The sequence below is a fragment of the Hemitrygon akajei genome, chromosome 10 (assembly GCF_048418815.1).
Source record: "Hemitrygon akajei chromosome 10, sHemAka1.3, whole genome shotgun sequence".
NCBI classification, from domain to species: Eukaryota; Metazoa; Chordata; class Chondrichthyes; order Myliobatiformes; family Dasyatidae; genus Hemitrygon; species Hemitrygon akajei.
The window spans coordinates 141,687,896-141,711,583 of NC_133133.1; the positions used below are offsets into that span (position 1 = coordinate 141,687,896).

Here is a 23,688-nt window from a genome sequence, read left to right on the forward strand (position 1 = left end):
AGTAAATGTGCCCACAGGGCAGGAGGTTTGCTGGGGGAGGGTGGGCTTGGGGGTGGTTAGCAGTTGGAGATCCAGTGTTATATGGAATAAGGAAAATGTTAATAGGAACGGATTGCACATTTTACCTATAATGTTTGGAAGGTAAGATCCTTTCATGATTTTTTGACATCTAAAAATCATATACTGTGCCATATTATGTTTAACATATTAACAATAGACAACTTACTACCAATGCAAAGATTTTGGTGTGTAATAATATTAAAGCTTTGATGTAAAGATATAGTGAGACTTAATTAGATTTTGCTATTAAGCTCTATGCCCATTGCAAAATTCTTCTGTCTGCCGCTCTTTTGGATCTTGACATTAATATGACATTTTCTCATGTGCTTTGTGGAACATTAACCGTTGCATGCACAGCATAACAGGCAACAAACTTAAAGAATCATGTATCAGAGACAGTGAAGCACATCAGATCCACAGTTATTTCTCAATCACATGCTTTAATTGCCTTCTTTTAAGACAAATCTTATTGGCATCAATCTAAATGCAGTGTGACATTTGGCAGAGGTAAGTTTGATTTAATGTTTATTGTAGAGGATATCATCTGTACAACTTGGCTGGCTGTATCTAAAAAAACTTAAAAATAACTGTCTTAGGGGTGCTTTACTTGTCCGTCATTAACAAAGGACTATTTGGTATTAAGGTGCTCTTTTTAACCTTGTCTGATAACGTTGTGTCTGCTTGCAATATATTAATGTTCAAGATGCAACATTTTTGAACAACATTTATGTTGCCTCATGGAGAAAAATGGAATGTGATATTTTAATCAGATATTGGTTAAATACATATTCCATCTGTTTATCTGTTCTAGTCCTTTTCAATCTTCACAAAATCTTGAAACTCTCTATACATGTCAGATAACACAAGTCAGCAAATGTTGACAGACTCGGAGTTTACTGTTTCTTAGTCATATGGTCCATGTTACTTTAACTGCCTGTGCCAACTTCTCTGTATATAGTCCTCCTTTAGGAAAATCTTCATTTCCTCTGCTTTCTGGTGATGGTTCCTGATTGCCTGTCTTGTCTGAGCATTGTTGATTTTGATATAAGTGACTTTTTTTAAACAAAAGACTTTAAAAAACGTACACAATAGAAAGCCTCTATTGCAGCCTGATCCCACAGAGAAACTGGTTTCCATATACACATATATATACATATATATATGTTAAACAAAAGAACTTAATCTTGTTAAACCATATCGTGGTGCCACTGAAACACATTTCCTGACTCATCCAACTCATTATGATTTGCCATCTGAAGTGATGTGGAATTGTGACATCATGAAAGATTGCAAATGCCCAGTAATGTCACCCTTAACTTCAGCTGTCTGATTTTTGAAATGAAACCTAGCCTATTTATTATTTGCCTTCCTCCTATTCTTATTGCATTTGATGCATGTGAAAGTACTAGAACAACTTCATTGTACAATTTCTCACAATTTTCTTTCTATTTATTGAATCATCATTCTTACCACCCTACTGAAACTGCCTGTTCCTCCACAATTGAGTGGGAGGGAACATGTTTAAAGACTTCATCTTTTACTTGTCTAACTTTGGATTATTTCATTTCATTATTCCTAATGTAACTAATAAATCTAATCCAATTCTAATGTTGTGTGGCAGATTTGCTCACTGTTTGCCTCTCTGACTCTCTATCACTCTCTGTATCCATCTCTCCTACTATCACCCTCTATCACCGTCTATATCTCTCTATATCTCCCTCTCCCCAATTCCCACTCCTCTCTCACCCCCTCCAAACTATCCTACTGTCCCTACCCCATCACACTCACCCCTTATCTTCCCTCACCACTTTACCCCCTCCCCCACTTCCCACCTCCTGCTTCCCTTCCTTCAGCCTCTCTTTCAATCTCCCTCTCTCCATTTTTCCCTCTCCCTCTGTTCCACTCACCATCTGTCCCGTTTTCCTATATATATATATATATATATATATATATATATACACACACACACACACATACCATCTACCTCAGGCTCCTACCCCACTCCAACTCTCACCCTCTACCCATTCTTCCCCTCATCCCCTCTCCCTCTCTCACAGCCCTCCTACTCAGCCCCTTTCACTCTCCATCTCATCTTTTGTCCCTCCCTCTATCTCTCCCTTTCTCCATCTCACCCTCCTCCTGACTCTCTGTCTGCCCCTTTGTCTTTCTCTCCCTCCGCCTCTCTGACTGTTCTGACTCTCCCTTTCTCTTTTTGCCTGGCTGTCTCTCTATGTGAGTCTGTTTCTGTTTCTCAGTGTCCGTCTCCCTCTATCTCTGTCTTTCTCTCCCTCTGCCTCTCTGTCTCTGTCCATCTGTCTCTCTTTCTCCATCTCTTACCTTATTCTCGGTGTCTCTCTAGGTTGTCTCTGTCTTCTAATATCTGTCTATCTCTATCTCTTTCTCTCTCTCTCTCTCTCCCTCTCTATGCCCCTTGCCCTGTCTCTCTCTGTATCTCACTTTCACTGTCTATCTCTCTCTTTGTGACTCTGTCTTTCTCCCTCTCAGTCTATCACAGTCCTTCTCAGTCTCTCTATCCCAGTCCCTCTGTCTCTCTGTCTTGGTCTCTCCATCATACTCTCTATGTCACTCTCAGTCTATCTCTCCATCTCTCTCAGTCTGTCTGCTTCTCTCCTATCTCTGTCCGTCAGTCTCTCTCTGACTGTCACTCTCTCTCTGTCCCTCCTCTCTCTTCCTCTCTCCATGTCTCCATCTCTGTATCTCTGTCTCTTTCTCTCTCTCTGTCTCTCTCTCTCTCACTCCTTGTGCCTCTCCCTTTTTCTCTTAGTCTTTCGCTCACTCTCTCTGCCTTTCTATCTATCACCCTCTCTGTCTATCTTGCTCTATCTGTTTCTAACCTTTCTCTCTCTGTATCCCTCTTTCTCTGTCTCTGTTTCTCTATCTCTTTCTCTCCATTTATCTTTCTTTCTGTCTCTGATTCTCTCTCTGCCCCCCCTCTCTCTATCTAAATATCTCACTCTGTCTCTGTGACTATCTCCATCACTTCCCTCTCTCTATCTCCATTTCTATATCTCTGCCTGTCTCTCTCTGTCTATTTATCCCTCTCTGTCTATATCACCCTATCTCTTCCTCTATTTCTCTCTCTGTCTCTCTTGCTCTGTCACTTTTCTTCTGTCTCTGTCTCTCTGTTTTTATCTCTCTCTCTCATCCGTGTACATGAACAAAAGACTAACTTTAATGGCTGTGTTGCTAACATTTTCCTGTACTCACTCATACTGACTGCACGCCAATCCTTGGAACATTGTTTCTCGTCCTGACTGTTCAGCCAGTTGTGGTGTGTTCCATAGACAAGCAGGCAACCAGCGCTGCCCCTGATTGATGTTTCCTGTTTGCATGCAGACTCATTTACCCCTCTCCACCACCACCACCACCACCACTGCCTCTTTTGCATTCTATGTTACTGTGGAAGATTATTGTCTTCCCATATCCATCCATCACCGGCTTCTTTAAGTTCTGTGTCTGTCCTTTTAAGATGCTCTTGATTTCCATCATGAGTCTTCAAAATTCCAGATCTCAATATTTTTGTTGCCATTTGCTCATGGTAGTTTTTGTTTATTGAAATCACGCACTTCCTCTTCCCTTTCATTTTCTACCTTGTCACCATTTGATGTCCTGTCAAAATTCTTATCTTTTGTCAACCTTCTGATAGCACATCATTTTAGATTCCTTTAGCAGTCATTTCAAGAATCTATCTTTTCCATCTTATTTTAGACTTTCTTCAGATTCCCAACAGGATTAACACTCTAACAAGGATTTAGTGCTTCATGGCTTACTTCTTAATTCTTTTTCTTTTGTTTGGTTAGTCAATGCCAAGCAGCTGTCGTAGGCGGCAGAAAGATTGGGCTCCTGGTTAATCGACTGCTCCATGTTTGTCCCCTTACTTGTGTTTTAGAGAAGGATGAGGCTGCAATTGAGAGCTCTGAGTACAATGCCACGTCAGTAGCTGATGTGGACAAGCGGGTGAAACGGCGGCTACACATGGGTAAACCTTTACTTCCACTTCCTTTGTTAGTGCTAACGCTTGTGTATATATTATCTTTGTGGTAAGGTCACAAATTAAAAGGTTTCTCATCTCCACCCTACTTAACCAATGATACTTGCTTTTATATTTCCTATTTCCTGTTGTGACTCCTCCATCAATTAAAAAGATGCTAATTATTGGGCTTTGAAGTAATTCCATCTATAATTGTTATTTCTCCTCCCAAATACAAAAGAAGAAAGTTGCACCAAAGGGCAGTGACTGGTTAGAAACTTTTGAAAATGTATAATGTGTACGTTTTATGTCATTAAACTTTATTTCCAGTATTTATTTAATGGGATGAAAAATTGGTCTAATTTGTGGCCTCCTTTTCTAAAATCACAACTTCACATATCTGTTATAATTGAAACTCAGTTGTATTGAACTGAGCCTTAAGGCTCATGGAATCTTGTGCTTGACTGACAAGGAAAAGGACGAAGCTAGTAAGAATCCAAGGTGATGTGAATGTAATATGGTCATTGCAGTGAACTTAGATAATGAATTTCATTACCTACAAATTCAGAAAAGAAACCAATAAAGTTTATATGTAGCGCCATATTATAAGAGGGTCTTGCGCTTACTCATTGCAAATTTTATCATGGCCTTGACCTGTCAGTCAAGCAGTTAGTTTTAATTTTTGCATTTGAAGTCTGCGCTTTCCAGAATTGCCAGTAACCATAATCAAATACTTTTGTGATCAAATATTCACAAGCCACAACCAATAAAATCTTTGCATGAATCTTTGCTCTTCTGCTAGCATGGATGCATTGTAATGGTTACAGTCTGAAACTCAATGAATTGATATGGTATTTTACACTTTTCTACAAATTAAAAGCAATTGCAATATATCACCCAAGCATTGATTTTATGGTTTAGTTCTTGCATTTAAGTGAAACTTTGAATACTTGTCAGGTAGATTTGTTCCACAAACATACTAGCTTCTGTAGCTGGTAGTGAATTTAAACCCTAAATGTTGCTGGGTCTTGAAACTTCTGTGACTAATACCAAAGGTAATGACCTTGATTTTAATAATGGATGATCATTAAACAAACGTACATTCTTAAGTGCTTACAATAATAGACTACTTTAAATCTTCTTCTTGTCCCAGATCCAGATAGCAAAATTAATCGGACTCTCATCATGCTGGTAATGATAACAATTACTCTGTACTACCAGATCTATTAGATAAAAGACGGCATTATTGAGAATTCAGCTTTGATTGTTAATTGTGATCATGATTATTTTTTGTAAACAAAACGGAAGCAGTCAACAACTTGAACATTATTCCTCTAGGCAGTTTCTAGATTTCATCAATTGGTGTGGAACTTAGTGCTGGTCAGCAGTTTAAAACATGTGTACCTATATTTGCAAACACTCAGGTAGGCATGAATAATGCAATTGAAACTCATACACCTGCCTCTTGGAGTTGTCCAATTTTAATTTATATCCTATTATCACTGAATATTCACTATTCTATCATTTGTTAATTTGAATGACACCAAAGGTTGATATTTGCGGTCAACTTAGATAAGCAAGTGGCTATGACCAAGATTGACCATGTGGTTTTTGGTGTGGAAGCAAGTCTTAGACTAAAAGATAATATAGATGTTCTGATTAGTTGGCAAAAGGAATTTACTGCAGGAAATTGTGAGGTGAAATGAAAGAATAATGAACAGTGTGCAGGAGCAAACATTTCCTCATGAGTTTGTCTTTAAAGGTAGAAGAGGTAGTTCAATAAAATGGTTGTATACACCTGCTGGATATTTTCCTTTATTAGCTAAGGCATTGAATATATGGTTACACTAGAACTGCAGGTACACTACAGCTTGAGTACCACTACCACACACAGATCTGGTCACAATATTACAGGAAAAGTGTAACTGCTTTGAGGTGGCGGGGGGTGGGGTGGGGTGGTGGGATGCAGAGCAGATTTAATGGATGTTGCCAGGACTGGAATATTTTAAGTATGAGGTTAGATTGGATGAGCTCATGTTTTTTTTAAATGGAATACAGGAAAGTGAAGAGAAATTTAATTCAAATACTTTAAATTATGAGTGACCTCAATAAAATAAACTGGTGGAACCTGCTACCCTTAATAAAGAGGTCAAAACCAGTTAAGGATAGATTGAAGTAACTGGTAGAGAGATTAGAGGGAGATGAGGAAAATGGTGATAAGGCTGTGGAAATGGCCACCTCAAAGAAGAGTAAAGGCTCCAATCCTCACCACTATTTAAAAAATCCTTGGATGTGTACTTAAGGAGTCAAGAACTGCAAGACTGTGTGTCTGCTGCTGGAAAGCTGGTAGTCCTTTTTTCACTGACACAGACACAATATGCTAAATAACTTCTCACATTTGGTGTACCTTTCTAGCATTTCAACCGTAGATTGTACCCAACTGCAGCAGATCTATACCAGCAAACAGCTTAAGTGTCAGTTTTACCTATGTTCTTTATTGTCTGTTCCCTGTGGATTAAAAGTATTTTTAAAATCCATGATATGGCAGAAACAAAATGCAGAGAGATTCCAAATGACAACAAATCTTCTTCCACAAACCATTTGATTGTGCTGCCTCTGAGAGTAACCCTTACTCTCTGTTAGCTCCTACTGCTGAAGCTGGACATTTCTAGTTGCGCAAATGGGAAAAAAACTCTTTTGTTCCAACAAATCACCAAATCTTAACTCCTAGCTGCTCTATTGTCTGTCTTCAAAGGGAATTAATGGAGTTCCTCCCAAATAGAATTACTTATTTAGCCTTTAGAAAGGCATTATAAAATTTCACATGAAGAGAATGAGGGTAAGTAATTTGTATATGCTGCTGTAGTTTGGATAATTAAATTCCATTGGACACTTAAAATGTAGTCACAATGCCCATGCATACAGCATGATAACCAGAAATGCTGGTTAACACATACATATCCTATGTTTTCTAACATAGAGTACAATATAAGGTAGTTACGGTAGTTATTTTAAAATTTAGAATGTGGAATTATTGACTGAATTGTATTTCTATTGCAAGTCCATGAATAGGACAGGCTCACTTTCTCTGTCACTGTATGGCGAATCACATTTAAAAAAAAACTGGAATGTCCTGTTTGTACTGGGAAATTTCAATGACACAGCTTATAGTGAGTTCAGTGACCTTAATAGTACCCTCCCATTCATTCTAATGCCTCTTTTCTTGAAGGAACATTTGAAGTAGAGAAAACCCAGATGCTGCTTGTTTGTAATTCGACAAGGGCAGTCTGTACAGTCTTGTCAAATTGATATATGTACTCTAGACTCCATTGAACATATTAGTTCAGTGGTATTAACTAATTCTGAAGGGTAAATTCAGGGGTTTCTGTTTTTTATCTTTCCATAGCATTGAAGCAGTCTTTTGCCAAAGATGTCAGTAATAAACTAGTAGCTAGTTAAGATTAAGTTGATGTTTTCTTGGTCAGTGTTTGAGACTAGTAAGAAATTCATATTTTAAATTGTGTTACCCTCACTAAAATACAATTTGGTTATAGAATACTGACGTGAGAAATGATCTCTGTTTTGTGGTCATTGCAAACTCTGTTCCTTTTTGTTATATGTCCAATGTATAATCGCAAAAATATTTTTAAAGATCTATTTTCTTAAATCTTGAAATTGAAATTTATGTTTGACACTTATATTTTGAAAAACGTTGAGTAAAAGAGTGTGTTTGAGCTCTTGCATCTGGAGCTTCCCCATGAATTCAGCTTTCATGGGCCAGACAAGCAATATTTGGGCCTAGAAATTCAATCCAGTGGAGCTGTTTCCTTTCATGAAGGAAACATATTTCAGTAATGACTACTTTAGTAAGCTTCCAGCTGATTTCCAGAGAAAAACACATTGATAATATTTTCTGGATCATTTCTTGCCAATTTCAGAATTCAACAGACCACTTCCCATCAAGACAGCAGCTGCAGTGATGATCCAATTTATCATCAGACATGCCTCTAGTGATGCCATTTCTCACACAGTGCCATACTGAGTGAGGCTGGGCTATGTTCTATTGAGTAGCGCTATTTGTTGGCCTCTGTCATCACAACCATGCTTTCTAGAAGCATTTAGTTTGTTATTGATACTTAAAGAGCCATTGTGTCTGCAGTTTGTTTCATGATACTCTGCAAAGTGGCTAACCAATCTGAAATATGCTCCTTTTGTCCTCGGAACTATACTGCCATTTGAAAATTTCAACCATCTTTACTCTGAATGCTCCTTTAGTGCTCTTGTTGGATCTGCTGGATAATTAATGGCTGTAGATCAGGTATCGTAGGACACTGAAGTTGAAATATAGAAGTGATCTCATTTGTGGATGTCACTCTATGGGGATTTGAGTTTCTATCTGAGAAGTCAAGCTGTGGTCTCCACATGCAGACAGCATGGCTTGTGTCAATGGCAGGACTGTTTTTCCAGATGAGATTGAAGCCTCTCCAAGATCACAGGCTTAGATGTAGCTGCCATTAACTTCCTTAGGTTGAGATTTCACTGCCTGCACCAATTAGGATCTACCCTCTGCTACTGACCAAGTAGGGTTCATTATTCATTAACTGCTGCATCCAGGGAGAGAACAGATCCCTTGCTTGAGATATGTGAATAAGTGCTGGAGAACCTAGATAATGAGGCACAAGCATCAACATCAGACACAGTAAGGTATTCTTTGAAGTGAACAAAGCATGATATAGAAGGGAAGCCGTCCCATGTGATTTCCCTGATATTTATATCAAGAGAACCAAAGGGCAAGACTGGCAGCCTCCCCCAGTTATTTCCAAAGCCAATGCTCCATGACAAGAAACCACACAGGTACAAAGCATTGCACTTCCTACGTGGCTTCCCAGAGTTGCATGCAACAGGAAACATCCAGCAATCAGCTTCTCCTCATTGACACTCAAATACTGTTCCACCTACAAAGGAACGACCCATGTAAAACTTCACTACACAATGACATTACAGATAACTGCCCTAAAGAGCTCACCAACTTAACTCACTATATCTGTGCTTATGAACATCTCCCAAATGTGCCTTGGCAATTGTCCCCAATAATCAGAGCCTTCGAATGATTTTCTTTTGGAATTCCATAAAGGTGCAAACCAATGGTTCAGTTAATGTCTGCAGCCATGTTTTGGATAGTAAGAAGCAGCATAACTTCCTCACAAACTGTAATCCAATGCCAGGTCTTATAATTATATGCATATAATGTAGTTATTGATACAATTGAGCAATCTCATTTGAAAGTAATGTAATCACAGGTAAGTGTAAGTCTTTCTTTCATTTCGAAGTTGCTTTCAGGATGGATCCATCTAAGGTTCCAAAGAAGAGCTTCTGAATTCCACGTCATACAAAGGAAAGGAAGGTATCACTATATCATTAACAAGTACTAATAAGTTGCTCTGACCACTGAACAAGAAATGCATTACTCAGGATGCTGAGTCTCAAACTTCATCAAGCGCAAAAGATGGGAACAAAATGCAGTGTGGGAGAAAAAGCCATGATAGTCATTTCTGACAAGGAAAAGTCATCAACCTGAAATATTAACTCTCTTTCTCTCTCCACAGATACTGTCTGACCTACTGAGTATTTCCAGCAATTTTTGTTTTTGTTTCAGACTTCCAGCATCTGCAAAGTACTGGTTTTGAATTAACAGGGAGCCCAGCAAGAATTTCCTTCAGTCAAACAGCCTGTGTTGATGGATTTCCAAATCTATCCTAGCGGGTGATCCTGCCCTACACTCCATTCATTTTAAGGCTACCTCCAGGATGGTGTGGTTTCTTCAGTTAAGATCATAAGACATAGGAGCAGAATTAGGCCATTTAGCTCATCAAGTCTGCTCCACCATTCAATCATGGCTGATCCTCTTTTCTCCTTCTCAGCCCCACTCCCTGGCCTTCTCCTTGTAACCTTTGATACTGTTTCCAATCAAGAACCTATCAAGCTCTGCCATAAATATACCCAATGACCTGGCCTCCTCAGCTGCCTGTGTTAACAAATCCCACAAATTCATCACTCTCTGGCTAATGAAATTTCTCTGCATCTCTGTATTAAATGGACACCCCTCTATCCTGAGGCTATGCCCTCTTGTCCTAGACCTCCCCATCAAGGGAAACATCCTTCCCACATCTACTCTATTTAGGCCTTTCAGCATTTGAAATGTTTCAATGAGATCACTCTCAACCTTCTAAATTCCTGTGAAATTCCAGGTTAAGAAGTCCAAGACTTTTAAATTTAGACTCTTCATCTACCTAGTCTCATGCAATTATTAGGCCACTTTTCATTAACACCATAATAGAAATTAGAACATGTGGTGAACTACATATACCTGTCTGGACACGCCCCTCTGCTGACTGCTCCTGTGGCTCGTCCCACAGACCCCTGGATAAAGGCGATTGGAGGCACTGCTCCTCCCTCAGTCTCCAGGATGTTGTGTGATGGTCTCTTCCTGCTGACAGTGCTTTCTTCCAGCTAATAAAAGCCTATCTGTCGCCTCACGTCTCCGAGAGTTATTGATGGTGCATCAGAACAGTACAACATAGTACTACCCCTTTGCCCACAATGTTATGTCAATCTTTTAACTTTTTCCAAGATCGATCTAATCCCTCCCTGCCACCCACATAGCCCACCATTTTCCTTTCATCCGTGTGCTTATATAAGAGTCTCTTAAATGTCCCTGATGTATCTGCCTTTACCACCATCCCTGGCATGGCATTCCATGCACTTTCCAATCTCTGTGTAAAAAAGAATTTCTAACTTCATCAGTTTGTTTTGTCACTTCCTCAAAGAATTAAATCAGGCCCCAAGGCACAATCTGCCCCTCAGAAAGCTATGCTGACTATTCCTAATCAGACTATGCTTCTCCAATTGTTCATAAATCTTCTTTCTAAGAATTCTTTCTAATTGTTTTTCTCCATCGATGTAGGACTTGCTGGTCTATAATTTCAATGATTATTCCTCTTACTTTTTTTGAACAAAGGAATAGTATTTGTTGTCCTCCAATCTTATGGTACTACTCCTGTGGCCAATGAGGAAACAAGAATCATAGCCAATGACACAGCAATCCCTTCTTGTTGTAACCTGGGATATATCCTGTCCAGACCTGGGGTACCTAATACTTTTCAAAATTTTCAGCACTGCCTCTTTCTTAATCTCAATATGTTCCAGTTCATTTGTCTGTTCTATTTTTCATTCATCAAGGTCTCTCTTACTAGTAAGTATTAAAGCAAAGTGTTCATTAAGGAACTCTGCTATCTCCTCCTATTCCAGGAATGTTTCCTCTTTTGTCCCTGATCAGTCCTACCCTTACTATGATCATCCTTTTCCTCATGAATGTGTAGAACACTTTGGGGTTTTCCCTAATCCTACTTGCCAAAGCCTTCCCATGGCCCTTCTAGCTCTCTTAATTCTCTTCTTAAGCTCCTTTCAATTCTTAAGAGACCTGTCTGCTTCCTGAAACTTGAGTCATTCTTCCTCTTGACTAAATGTTCCATCTCACTTGTCAACAATGGTTCCTTCATCCTACTATCCTTTCCCTGTTTCAATGGGACAAACCTATCCAGAACCTTAAGTGTTCCCTAAACAACCTACACATTCTGTTTTACGTTTCCCTGAGAACATCTGTTCCCAATTTATGCTCCCAAGTTCCTGCCTAATAGCATAATAATTAGCCCTCCTTCAATTAAATACTTATCCATATCATTTGCTTCTATCCTTGTTCAAGGATATGCTAAAGGCCAGGGAGTTGTGATCACTGTCTCCAAACATCCTAACTTTTGGCTGAGAATGGAGGATTGCATTTGTGTTTAATTAGAGGATCACAAGATGGAAGAGTTTCCAAATATTATGATACACTTAGTTAATAATAGGCAAGCAATCTATATTGTCCCTATAGGAGGGGGCAGCATCAAAGATGGGGGTAATCAGGTACTTTGATTCAAGTGAATAGAAGTCCTCGCTACCAGTTTTTTAATGGTTAGATCCTTCCTTGATGTTATCAAGACTGATAAAGTGTTCAGTTTTTAAAAAGGGAACACAATATGTATGCAATTGTCTATTTCTTATGAACCAATACAGTAATTTGAATTTGAACATTTAAAATGACTGTTTATTGGTTTCATGACCTTGAAATATTAAGTGTAAATTATGAAATTAAAATGATTAACTATAGTGCTAGCTTGCATGCCTGCCATGGTGCTTATCCATTGTGCTTGCTGTCCACATTGGCTGTACTGTTGTACCACTATATTTCCATGCTTCTCACCACTGACAGTCTGCTCCAAGTTCACCAGTATGGGCAGTAGATGAGTGTGATGTACAAGAAGAAAATGCAGGAGATGAATCAGAATCTGTAGAGGATCAAATAGATGAGTATTTCAGATCACTGATCCTATATCAGATCCTGAAAACTGAGAACAAATAGTTGGATTTGCAGAGACTGAAGTGATAGAGAGAAGCAAGTGATAAGGTATAGACCCAAATAGTTGAGGTGACACAATTATTTTGGAGCCAGCTAGTCATCAGTTGAATGATGACTATTGGAGGAAAAAAGGAAAAAAAACATTTTGGAACTGTGAGATTGAGGAAAAAGAAGTTGTAGACAGTGGGCACAGGTCTGCTGTGAGCTAGGTGTACAACTACAAGTAAACCTTTCAAACCCCCACCCGCCCCGACAAGGTTTGCTTCTGAAGACTGTGGGAATTTTCTCTCAAAGATTCAAAGTACATTTATTATCAGAATGTATGCAGTATACAATCCTGGGATTTGTATTCCAACACAGTCACGAAACGAAGAAAATTATGGAACCTGTTCATGGAAAACATCAAACCCCCCACCCCACACTCAAGAAAAATGTACAAATGGCAAATAAAATGAGCAAAAACACAGAGTATGAAACATCAACCCACAAAGTCATAATCAAATGAGTCCAGACATATTCAGTTCTGCTCAGTTCAAACCAGCTCTGCGCTGTTCGCCATCTGCAGGCCGCCCTGATTCAAACCGCAACAAGGAGTGACCAGAAACCAGAAGCACATCGTAACATGAATCACAGAGTCCAATCCACAAACCATGCTGATCAAATGCCGCCCAAGACCCAGGACTCTAACACCATCCTCCGACAGCAGCAAAGGAGAGGGAGAGAGACCATTCAAACACAGGGACTTTCTTCTAGGAGCAGCAAGTGAGAGAGAGAGTTGATAATAAAGGTGCAGCCATTACATTTCCAAATCATGACAGTGTGCAACTTGAAAAGGAAAATGCAGATACAGTATTTGCATTACTATGTGCTTGCTGTCCTTGTCCTCCTTACTGGTAGGGTGCAGTAAGGTTAGCTCATCAAGTAACTATTCATTTTGTAGATACCAGCTGTGGTGTGCCAGTGGTGGAAGCAGTGAAGGTTTAGGGTGGTGAGTGCTACATGGGTTGCTTTGTAATTGATAATTTAGTACTTACTGAATGCTGTTGAACTGAACTCACCCTTGCAAATGGAGAGAACATTTCCAATTTCTTGCCTTTTGGATAGTGAGGAGTCTTTGAGGTGTCAGAAGTAGCTCAAAGACAGGTGGCTCACTACAGGAACCCCAGTCTCTGACATGCTCCCAGACTCGCTATCAATGTTCGTGTATCATTTGCTGCTTATGAACCCATTCATGAATGTTGTTTAGATCTTGCTGTATGCAGGCAAATGACTACTCCTGGTAGCATCCCTCTGTTCTACTCTGACAACAGTCTTCTCCCAGACAATAATTTACAGAACTCTGATGTTATCAGCCCAATTCTCCTCAAAGACCTTGAATAATTTCCTCATCTGTCTCTGTTGAAGCTAAAGTCATTGGGCATGATAATGGAGAGCTGTCAACAGCAGATGATTGTTTATCCTCCCCAGAATGGAATGATGCTTTCCTGATTCTGCTTGACCCCACATATTGGGTTGGAGCAGAAAACATCTTAATCTTGTCAGTCTCATGCATTTAGTCAGGTAGGGAAGATAGTGCACAAGGCTTTCACTCTGATTCCATGAAGCCTTTTCCTGAATGCTTACCATTTGAGTCTTGTGGAGCAGGGCGAATGAGCTAGCCCCCTTTGTTGAGCTAGAGTCCGGTTGTCTCTTGATTGAATGCAATCCAGTAATGTCAGTACAATCCTGTGAAAATACATCCTCTAATCTGTTGTTTGCAACCCATGTGATGCAAGCAAATGAGCTGGAGTTTAGTTGGCTTAGATGCTGTGACACAGGGTGTTTCCACCTCCAGAATTTCTTCATTGGCATTGTATAGTGGTGCTGCCATCACCTCTTGGTTTCTGACACTGTGTGTGGGGGGGGGGGGGTGTGGTGTGTGTGTGTGTGTGTGTGTGTGTGTGTGTGTGTGTGTGTGTGTGTGTGTGTGTGTGTGTGTGTGTGTGTGTGTGTGTGTGTGTGTGTGTGTGTGTGTAGGAGTGGTTTAAGCTTTCAGATACAGAGAGGAAGCTAATTACGAAGGGAGGTATACGCCTCTGTGCACTTTTGAGTCTGGGACATTGAATGTAGTGACAATATTATTTGATGGAACGATAGTAGAAGAACCAGTGAACTATTTGGAGTTCTCATTGCCTCTCTCCTCCAGTAAACTGGAGTCAAGTTTCCTCATACAGTAAATATTTCATTTTCTTCCATGATATACACTTATGTTCCAATCCTTACTCTGGTCATATTTCAAGAGATAAAAATTTGAGCTGTTTACTTCCTGGTCTACTGTGCTCTCTCACTGGATTGTTCTGTTTTGTTGCTCAGCCAAATTGATAACATCATTTCTTGCTAAATATGTCAGGTACTCTATGTGACAGTGGACATTTAGCCTGCTCAGGCTCCGTGCAACATCTGATCAGGATCTCTAGATTTTGAAGGATATTCAGCTCATCATGCTACAACATTGTATCTTCCTTGTTCTAGTGGTCACCCTGAGCTACTATTCTCTATGGCTGATGCAGCATAAAAACACTACTGAATCTTTTACCTTCCCTGTGTCACCTCCCAGCCATTCCCACCATCACAATCTTAACCTTGTCTGTTCCATGGGAGTTCCCAGTCTTGTCAAAGTAAGATGGCCTGCACAGAGGCATTGTAGCTGTCTCACAGCTCAAGCGACCCTGGTTTGGTTCTAACCTCTGCTGCTATCTGTGTGCTGTTTGCACGTTCTTCCTGCCATTGTACTGATTTCCCTTGGGTGCTCAGCTTTCTTCCCATATGCTGTTCAGTAGGTGAATTGGTAAGTAAGTTATAAAGAATACAGTAAATGGGGAAAGGGATTGATGGGATTGATCTGAGATGTGGATTGCTGTCACAGTCTCAGAGGATTTTAAGCAAATTTGTCAAGTATGACTTACTGCACCTTTCATAAAATCATGCTGATTAGGTTTGATGATATTTTCTTGAGGACTTGCAATTTCCTCATTGATTATTGACTCTAGCATGTAGGCTGCCACTGTCAATGCTTTTCATCTTGTCTGCTTTTATGTGTTGTGAGCACCATGTCCTTGGTGGAGGTGGTCAGTATTGTTCTCAGTTGAAGGAACCAGGTAAAATTAACATTTGTCCTGGATATAAAGTTTCTTGATCATTATTGCTGCTGTGATGATCCAAGCAACTGATTGGTGGCCCATCAAATTTCTGATTTTGTACCTGCAGAGAAGCTTTAATGGGATGAACCATTAGCCAATCTCTTCATCAGTTCTGCAAAAATTGTGTTAGCATAGCTGGTTCAGTTCAGAGTATGATCAATGACAACCTGTCAAGATGTAGGTGGTGAATTTGGCAATGCTGGGAACAGTAAAGGTCAAGTGCAGATACCTGAGCATTCTGTACTTATCATTTAAATCTGTACATTACCCTGCCTCCACTTTCCCATGATACTGCATTAAAAGCAATAGCTTATCACTACAGATTTATCCACTCATTATGATTGAGGAGAATGCAATTGTATTGGGCCAATGACACTTCCCTTTTGAGTCTGTGAGAACTGGTTTCTAACTTCTTATAATTTTGCCATGAATGCATTGTTTCTTTTGTCACATTATTGGACAAAGATTGCCCTGAAATCACAAACATTTGCTCTCATTTCTGCTCCAGGGTAAGCTCTTGTGACTGCCAAGTACTTCAGGAAAAGCTTAAAACAAGTGTGAATGTGCAGATTATTGATGAGTAAATGGTTTGCACTAGATGTGCAACATGAAATGTAGTGCTACATCATTTCAGTCTTTGCTGTAATCACACGTCCACACACCAGCTCAGTCTAGATTTGCATGCTCCATCCAATTGCAATGTACACCAATTGATGATTATTATTTTATGTTACTCCTCTTAGTTTCCCCGAATTTTCCTTCATGAGATTGTGTGACACGCTGCATAAATTCAACTACACACCTGTAGGCTTTATACCTTGAACTGTTTTGTTGGCAGGATTTTAATTTTCTGGGTAACTGTCCTTTCTGGGTCCAGTCAAAATGGCGCCGTGGTCCATCAATGTTGTGGCTCCGACATTTGAATTTTTTTGGGTTCATAGCGATGGTTTTGGGGTCAGCTTAGGGCTTATGGACAGGAATGAGGAGAGTTGGAGGTCGGGGTGTAAATGAAGAGTCAGATGTTCAGAGTCCAAGGAAAGTTCACTCTACGTTCAACCCAGAGATTGGGTAGGCAGGTGCTGAGGAGACCAGTGAGTCCAAGTTTGAAGGACTACACGGACAGAAGTCATGAGGGCCAGTGACCATCCACTCAGGTTGGTGAATCCCAGAGCTGGAGGTCCATGTGAATCTGAATCTGTGAAGTTGAAGCTCAGATCTGATACCTGTGATCAGCAAGTCCTGAGATCAAGTCCTGAAGGTCAAACCCCTGATCGGTGAGTCCTGCGGTTAATACACAGGTCAGCAGAGTCCGGTGGGCAAAGCCAAAGTTTGGAATCCAGAGCATGGAGAGTCTGGAGGTGGAAGCCCAAAGATCAAAAACTGAAGTTGATAACTGTAGAGGTAGAGGCCCAGAGGTTGAAGCCCTTGGGTTGGCTTGACCAGAGGTCAATTCCGATATCTGACAGTTGGGGGCCAAGGACTGAAAGCGTGGGGGAGACCGGTCCTGGTGCTGGAGGCCTGTCTGTGTGTGTGAGTGGATTTATGAGTGGAAGGCTGGGAATGGGGCTTGTTTTGTCATCGTTGTCTTGTTTTGTTGTTGCTGTTTTGCTGCTGCCTGTATTCTTCTGCTGAACATTGTGGGCATGCTATGCTGGTGCCAGATTGTGAGTTGCCACTTGCGAGTTGTCCCCAGCACATCCTTGGTTGTGTCGATTGTTAACACAAACACATTTCACCGTATGAATCTGTTAGTATTCTTCACCACTGATAACAACCATGCCCCTTTAATTTCTTCTGGCTGCTGAATTATTTAATGTGTTAAAAAATACCTTCTTGTTTCAATTGGAACATCACTTGCACATTAAGTAAAGTTATAGATGACAGGTCCTTTGGTCTTCAGGCAGGATTTTCTGAAGGTACAATCTTGGATAATATTGGATGTTACAGAACACATTGTCATAACTGCCTTAATTAATCTCATTTGCATTCTGTTGACATAGATTCTATAACACTTTTCCAAGCAAATATGTTCTCACTCATACATCTTCAATGCATTCTTTCTCCAACAACCTCTGAATCTTACAATCTTTTTATCCTTATGTGAATTCAATTACTTTGTTCTTGTGTTCTCAATTCACTATTCCCTTATCTTCCTTTAATCTCTCCCTCTTTCCATGGAAACTCACCAAAATGTATATTTTCAGCCACCATTGCCATCTCAAGTTACCTTGCCATTCCCAGTCACAGATGGGGACATCCCTGTTTATGACCCCCACACTTCCTTCTCATCAACAATATATCCTCTGTGTTTACTCCCCACCTCTCCAAAATTAGCTTGCTCCCAAAAGCAGAAATGGTTGGAAATGCTTGACAGTTTAGGCAGCTTGTGAAGAGAAACAAATAAATGCCCCAGGACTTGCAGTTAGCAACAATCCACCTATACTCACTGCTGACCAATATAAAGAGATCATGCTAACATTGTACCTGTGAAGAGTTGGTATATAGGACCTGGCTCCAGGCTAGGTAGTGAGGCTTTGTAGTATAGCAGGACCTGGCAGGTGTAAATCCCATTACCTAGTCAGTGGAGTCAGAGCAAGTCCGGCTCAGGAATCCAACTATCTACTCAGCTATAGCCCTAGGTTTAGCCATTACTACAACTGCCTGGTGTTCAGAACCTGTAAAAACATTTTAAGTCTATTAAAAATGTAATAACCTAAATTCAGTTAAAACTAAATTCCAAAAGTCAGGTAAATAAAATTTGACTCTGAAAACACTGGCCTCAACCTGCTCCTTCCCCGCTAGAGTATTCCAGCAATAGAACAGAGTTGTGAAAAACACTGCAAGTAACTCCACACAGCTGAGTTTTCAGCTTTTGTGCACACATGCATGGAACTCCTGAACTTCCTGGCAGTTCAACACGAGAATGCTGCTCATTGTGTGTTGAAGTGTTGGCTTTTCGTGCCAAAATCTGGCTTAGTGTTTCAGGTTATTGACCTCTCAGTTTATTGACCTTTCGGTTGTCTGACCTTTGTCACTCAATTTGCCCCCACATCTCTGCAGCTCAGAAATCTCAACCAGGTCCTTACTTCCACCATTGACAACCATATCACCGCTAAAGCTATTACTATGTGTAATCCTGTCAGTTTCCCTAGTGCAATCCCCAATATTAACATCAGGTTGGAATAGGTATAGTAGAAAACTGCTTTCAGTATATGCTGTTGGATCTGAAAGAATCACTTCTGGATTCTGCATATATCTGTCAATCTGCTTCCCAATATTATTAGAAGATCATTCTATTAGCCATTATCCACACCCCTGCCCCATCGACTAGCCCCTGCTTGCCATCTCTTCTCCCGAACACCTCCAAATAATACTAGCTCACAAATAGCTGTATCATCACATCAGACAATACCATGCTGTGCTATTTTTTCCTCTTCCCCTTGTTAATAGGACAAACCTGTAATGATTTTCATATCAATCTCTTCACTTCTCTCCCTGCATCCTTACAGCTCCAATTAAGCTCTTGTAGCTTTTGTCTCTCCTATTTCCCAATCATGCAACCCTTACCCTAATCCTTTCACCATATCCCACCTTATGCTGCTTTCTTTTTCAGATGTTGATGGTAATTTTCTTTTCCCAGATACCATTCCCTTCATTTTATAAGGTGCTGTCATCAACCTTTCCTCATAAAGGACCTTGGACTTTGCCATCATTCCTGCCCAGAACACCATTCTTGAATTCCTTTGGTCAGATTTCTGTCACCTTGCAAAAATAGCTCTAGTCAAGGCAATTAATAGCAGCCTATGTGATTGTGATAAATGTATTTCCTTCTCGTTTCTCAGAATTTTCATCATTCTTTTGTTAAGGTTGTCAACACCACCCTCCACCAGCACTGTCCAGTGTTGTTCAACAGGATGAGATGATACAAATCCAGATCCATTCTAACTTTTCCAGTCACAGCCATTGAACCAACATTCATGACTTTTCTTTCCAAACAGATTCCATTATCACATGCTCAACATGGATCTATTCTTAGCCCCTCCTATTGTTCATCTCCATGGCTCACCTTGGCAACTTCATTAGAAAACAAGGCTTATCTCTCTATGTGAGAAGAAAATTCTTTCAACTAAATATCAATGAGGCCAATACTTTCAATATCAGTTCCCATCACAAGTTTTACCATCTTGCCACCAGTTCCATCCTTTTTCAGTCATTGGCTGAAACTGAATCAGACTCTTCTTGGCCTTGATGTCATATTTAACACGGCATTGAGGTTCAGCTTTCACTCAGATCCATGCTCAAGAATATTTTCAGTTAAATCCATTTGAATTCCATTCAAAGCTCAAATTCTGAAATCTTCTCCTGCCTCAGCTCAAATGAGAAAGCACTCACCCATGGCTTTGCTACCAAGAATGACTATTCCAGGAATCAAAGCATACCCATACCCTCTGGATAATGGAAATGGGGGTGACTGGGGAATGAAAGGGACAATGCTTTTATGGTCAAGTTGTATTCAGACAGCTTGGTGGTAGACACTCGCAGTCAAATTGGCTCAGTGAGGCAGAGCCAGTAAACTACACCAGGAATGCCTGTAGAAATCCAGGGCACTGTTACAGACGGAGTAGGAATAACAGAACCTGCCATTAAGTATTAGAATTCACTATAAAATTCATGACACCAGTCTTCTGGCTGTGATGAGGTGTTCCAAAGATTCTCCACAGACTGTTGTTTTCATTTCTTAGAAATGTAACTCCTTAGCTAGTCACCTCTTAAAAAAACCTTTATATTGAATCTTGCTAAATAGATATGTGCAAAATCATCAGATTGCATTTCCAAGCCTCCTGCAGTCCCATGTATCCACATATTCTATAAATGGATATTTTAACTTCAGAACGTTCTTCACACACAAGCTAGTTTGCATTATGCTTTAATACTTTGATGTTCTAGATTTCCAAATGTAGAAATATACACATGGTTTACTCCTCATCAAATGATTAACTGAATTCTGATATTCACCCACAATGACTTCACTTGGTGAGAAATCAATATTGCTGAAATGCTCGCTTTCTTGTGCAACATCTTTTTTTTTGCACCAATATATCCCTTAACACTTTGCAGTGCTACATTCTGTGCAGATTTTTGCTGTAAATAAAACGGAGAATCTTTTTACAGGATGCCATTCTCTGTGTTTATTCTTGTTACTTCAGCAAATGTTGCAGTTTAGTGATAATCCCTGTGCTTAGAAAAAATAACCTTCATTGGTGGTGCATTTAATAAACAGAAAAAGAAGCTACGTAAGGAAGATACTTGGTTTGATTCCAGTATGTGATGAATTCAACTGGAAGGTAATAAAGAACTACAAATGCTTGTAGTGCCCCTGGGCTTTCAGGGGAATGGATAGCCAGTATTGTGCTTTAATCTTTATAGGATGGACACCTTTGTAGGTGGCTTTGAGATGAGATTGGCCCATATTCAATTGCGACCTCACAAGTGAGCTACTTGACTGCTCTTGTGTAACTGCACTGCAGTATAAGTCAGCACTTCCATACAAAAAAGCAGGAAGATAAATTATAAAGAAATGTAAATGTACACTGCACAGAATATGTTGCTGCTTATTCATTTTTTAAATATAAATCATCTTGATATGAGACTTCTGTGTGTTAAGTGATGATAGAATTTTCATCATCTTTTGCCTACTAAGTAAATGTCAATCTGATATTTCTGAAGCTTAATGATATTTTCCATATTGAATTTATAATTAACAGAAACGTGTGCTGTGAATAATGGAGGTTGTGATCGTACATGCAAAGATACTGCTACAGGAGTTCGGTGTAGCTGTCCTGTTGGATTCACGCTGCAACCCGATGGGAAAACATGCAAAGGTCAGTTCCTGTGCTTGTTAATGTATCATTAGACTTCAGTGTTTTTTGTGGTACTTTGTTGTTCAGTCGTTAGGTGGAGTCCGACTCTTCATGACCTCATGGACAAGATACGGAAGTAGATTGCCGTTTTCGTGGCAAGATATGGAAGTAGATTGCCAGGCCTTTCTTCCGCGCAGATACAGCTGCTGCCCAGGTTGGGACCTGGCTGAGTTTGAACTCAGGACCATCTGCCTTGAAGTCCAGTGCTGATGCCACTACACCAGCAGCTGGCCCTTGTGGTACTAATAATTGTAAATCTTCAGATACTGTAGGCGGTACAGTACATGTTGATGTGCAAGTAGTATTTGATACTATTCAGAACAAAGAAAATCTGTTAATTCTCTGAAAATCTACCATTGCTACTAGTTCTTTTTGTAAGTTTATGCCATTATTCCTCCTCTTGATCTTTGTGATTCAAGTAGAATTGATGATAAACTATTTCAAGACAAAAGCATGTTTTTTGATATTTGGTACAATTTATTCAACTGTGTGTTTTGGTTGCTTTCAAAAAGGCTGAAATCGATCCTTGCATTCAGTTTTCCAAGACAGAGTTCCATATGCAGATTCACATGCATTAGTGAAATTTAACCATTAGGTAATCAGGTGATAAATGCATAATCAGATGCATTAGTAATCAGGTGACAAATTAAAAATTTTTTGGAGAACTTAAAAACGTACATGATGCTTCCCCTGTGCTAAACAAGCAGAAGACTAAGAGCAGGATACAGATAAAGGTGAAGATAACCGAGGTTTGGCATGGTATTGTAGGTAGAAGAAGCACGTAGCAATCGGAGGTGACAGCACTAGGCCTGGTGCCAACACTGTCTGCATTGAATTATATATGGGAATAGGGCTTACAAAACAGATGGTAGTCATCCTGGAGTTGTTGCAAGACATGATTTACCTCTCTGCTGGCCTCAATTCCTAAAAGATACATCATTTCCATGATAATTTCCTGATAAGTGTGTCAGTGCCAAAGTTGTCAACCAGGGGCCTCCAAATATGTTGATCAGACTTTACTATTCAGAAATGTTACTTACATTGCATATGCACATTGTAAAATTAGCCACAGTCCCTTCAATTACATTTTAAGTACAAGAGATTCTGCAGATGCTGGAAATCCAGAGCAGCACACACACAATGCTGGAGGAACTCAGCAGGTCAGGCAGAATCCATGGAAATGAATAAACCGTCAGCATTTCGGGCTGATACCTTTTATCAGGACAGCTTATTCATTTCCATGGATGCTGCCTGACTTGCTGAGTTTGAAACATGTAAGATAATTAAGGGTTTGGACATGCTAGGGGCAGGAAACATGTTCCCGATGGTGGGGGAGTCCAGAACCAGAGGTCACAGTTTAAGAATAAGGGGTAGGCCATTTAGAACTGAGTTGAGGAAAAACTTTTTCACCCAGAGAGCTCTGGATCTATGGAATGCTCTGCCTCAGAAGGCAGTGGAGGCCAATTCTCTGGATGCTTTCAAGAAAGAGTTAGATAGAGCTCTTAAAGATAGCAGAGTCAAGGGATATGAGGAGAAGGCAGGAACGGGTTACTGATTGTGGATGATCAGCCATGATCACATTGAATGGTTGTGCTGGCTCAAAGGGCCAAATGGCCTACTCCTGCACCTATTGTCTATTCCTCTAGCATTGTATGAATTAGATATGCTTTGATTCCTAACTCCAGATGTAACATCAATATTTTATGTCATAAAAGCATAGCTAAATAAAAATGGGTATTTAGTTTCCTAATTGGCATGCATCATTGAATTTCTCCCATTTTATTAGTCAGCGTAGGGGGGAAGGGCAAAGGGAAATTTTTATCGGTCCCACACATTCTATACTTTGACTCTCATAAGTACTAAGGGCTGTATCTTTTACAGTATAAGCATGTACAACAGTGCGTCAATGTGCAGGAAAAATATTATTTAAAAGCATACCTTAGCTATGGAACGTTGCATGAGAGATTTTGAAAATGAATGTCAATTCAAGTTAAATTACCAGATTTAAAAGGGCTGAAGTCTAGGGACCTAAAAATGAGTAATGCAAAACAAACGATACATTTGGTTTACAACTGACAT

General features: G+C 39.9%; 1 protein-coding gene across 3 annotated transcripts in view; it reads left to right on the top strand.

Moving 5' to 3' along the window:
- The window catches only part of scube1 (signal peptide, CUB domain, EGF-like 1), a 260,941-nt gene that overhangs the window by 150,139 nt on the left and 87,114 nt on the right, over positions 1-23,688 (top strand). For 2 of the 3 annotated variants that reach the window (XM_073059144.1, XM_073059146.1), the window contains 2 exons: positions 3,971-4,060; positions 21,454-21,570. In XM_073059144.1, coding sequence (XP_072915245.1) covers positions 3,971-4,060; positions 21,454-21,570 — 207 coding nt within the window. The remainder of the gene's footprint in view (positions 1-3,970; positions 4,061-21,453; positions 21,571-23,688) is intronic. The other variant, XM_073059145.1, reaches the window with a different exon arrangement.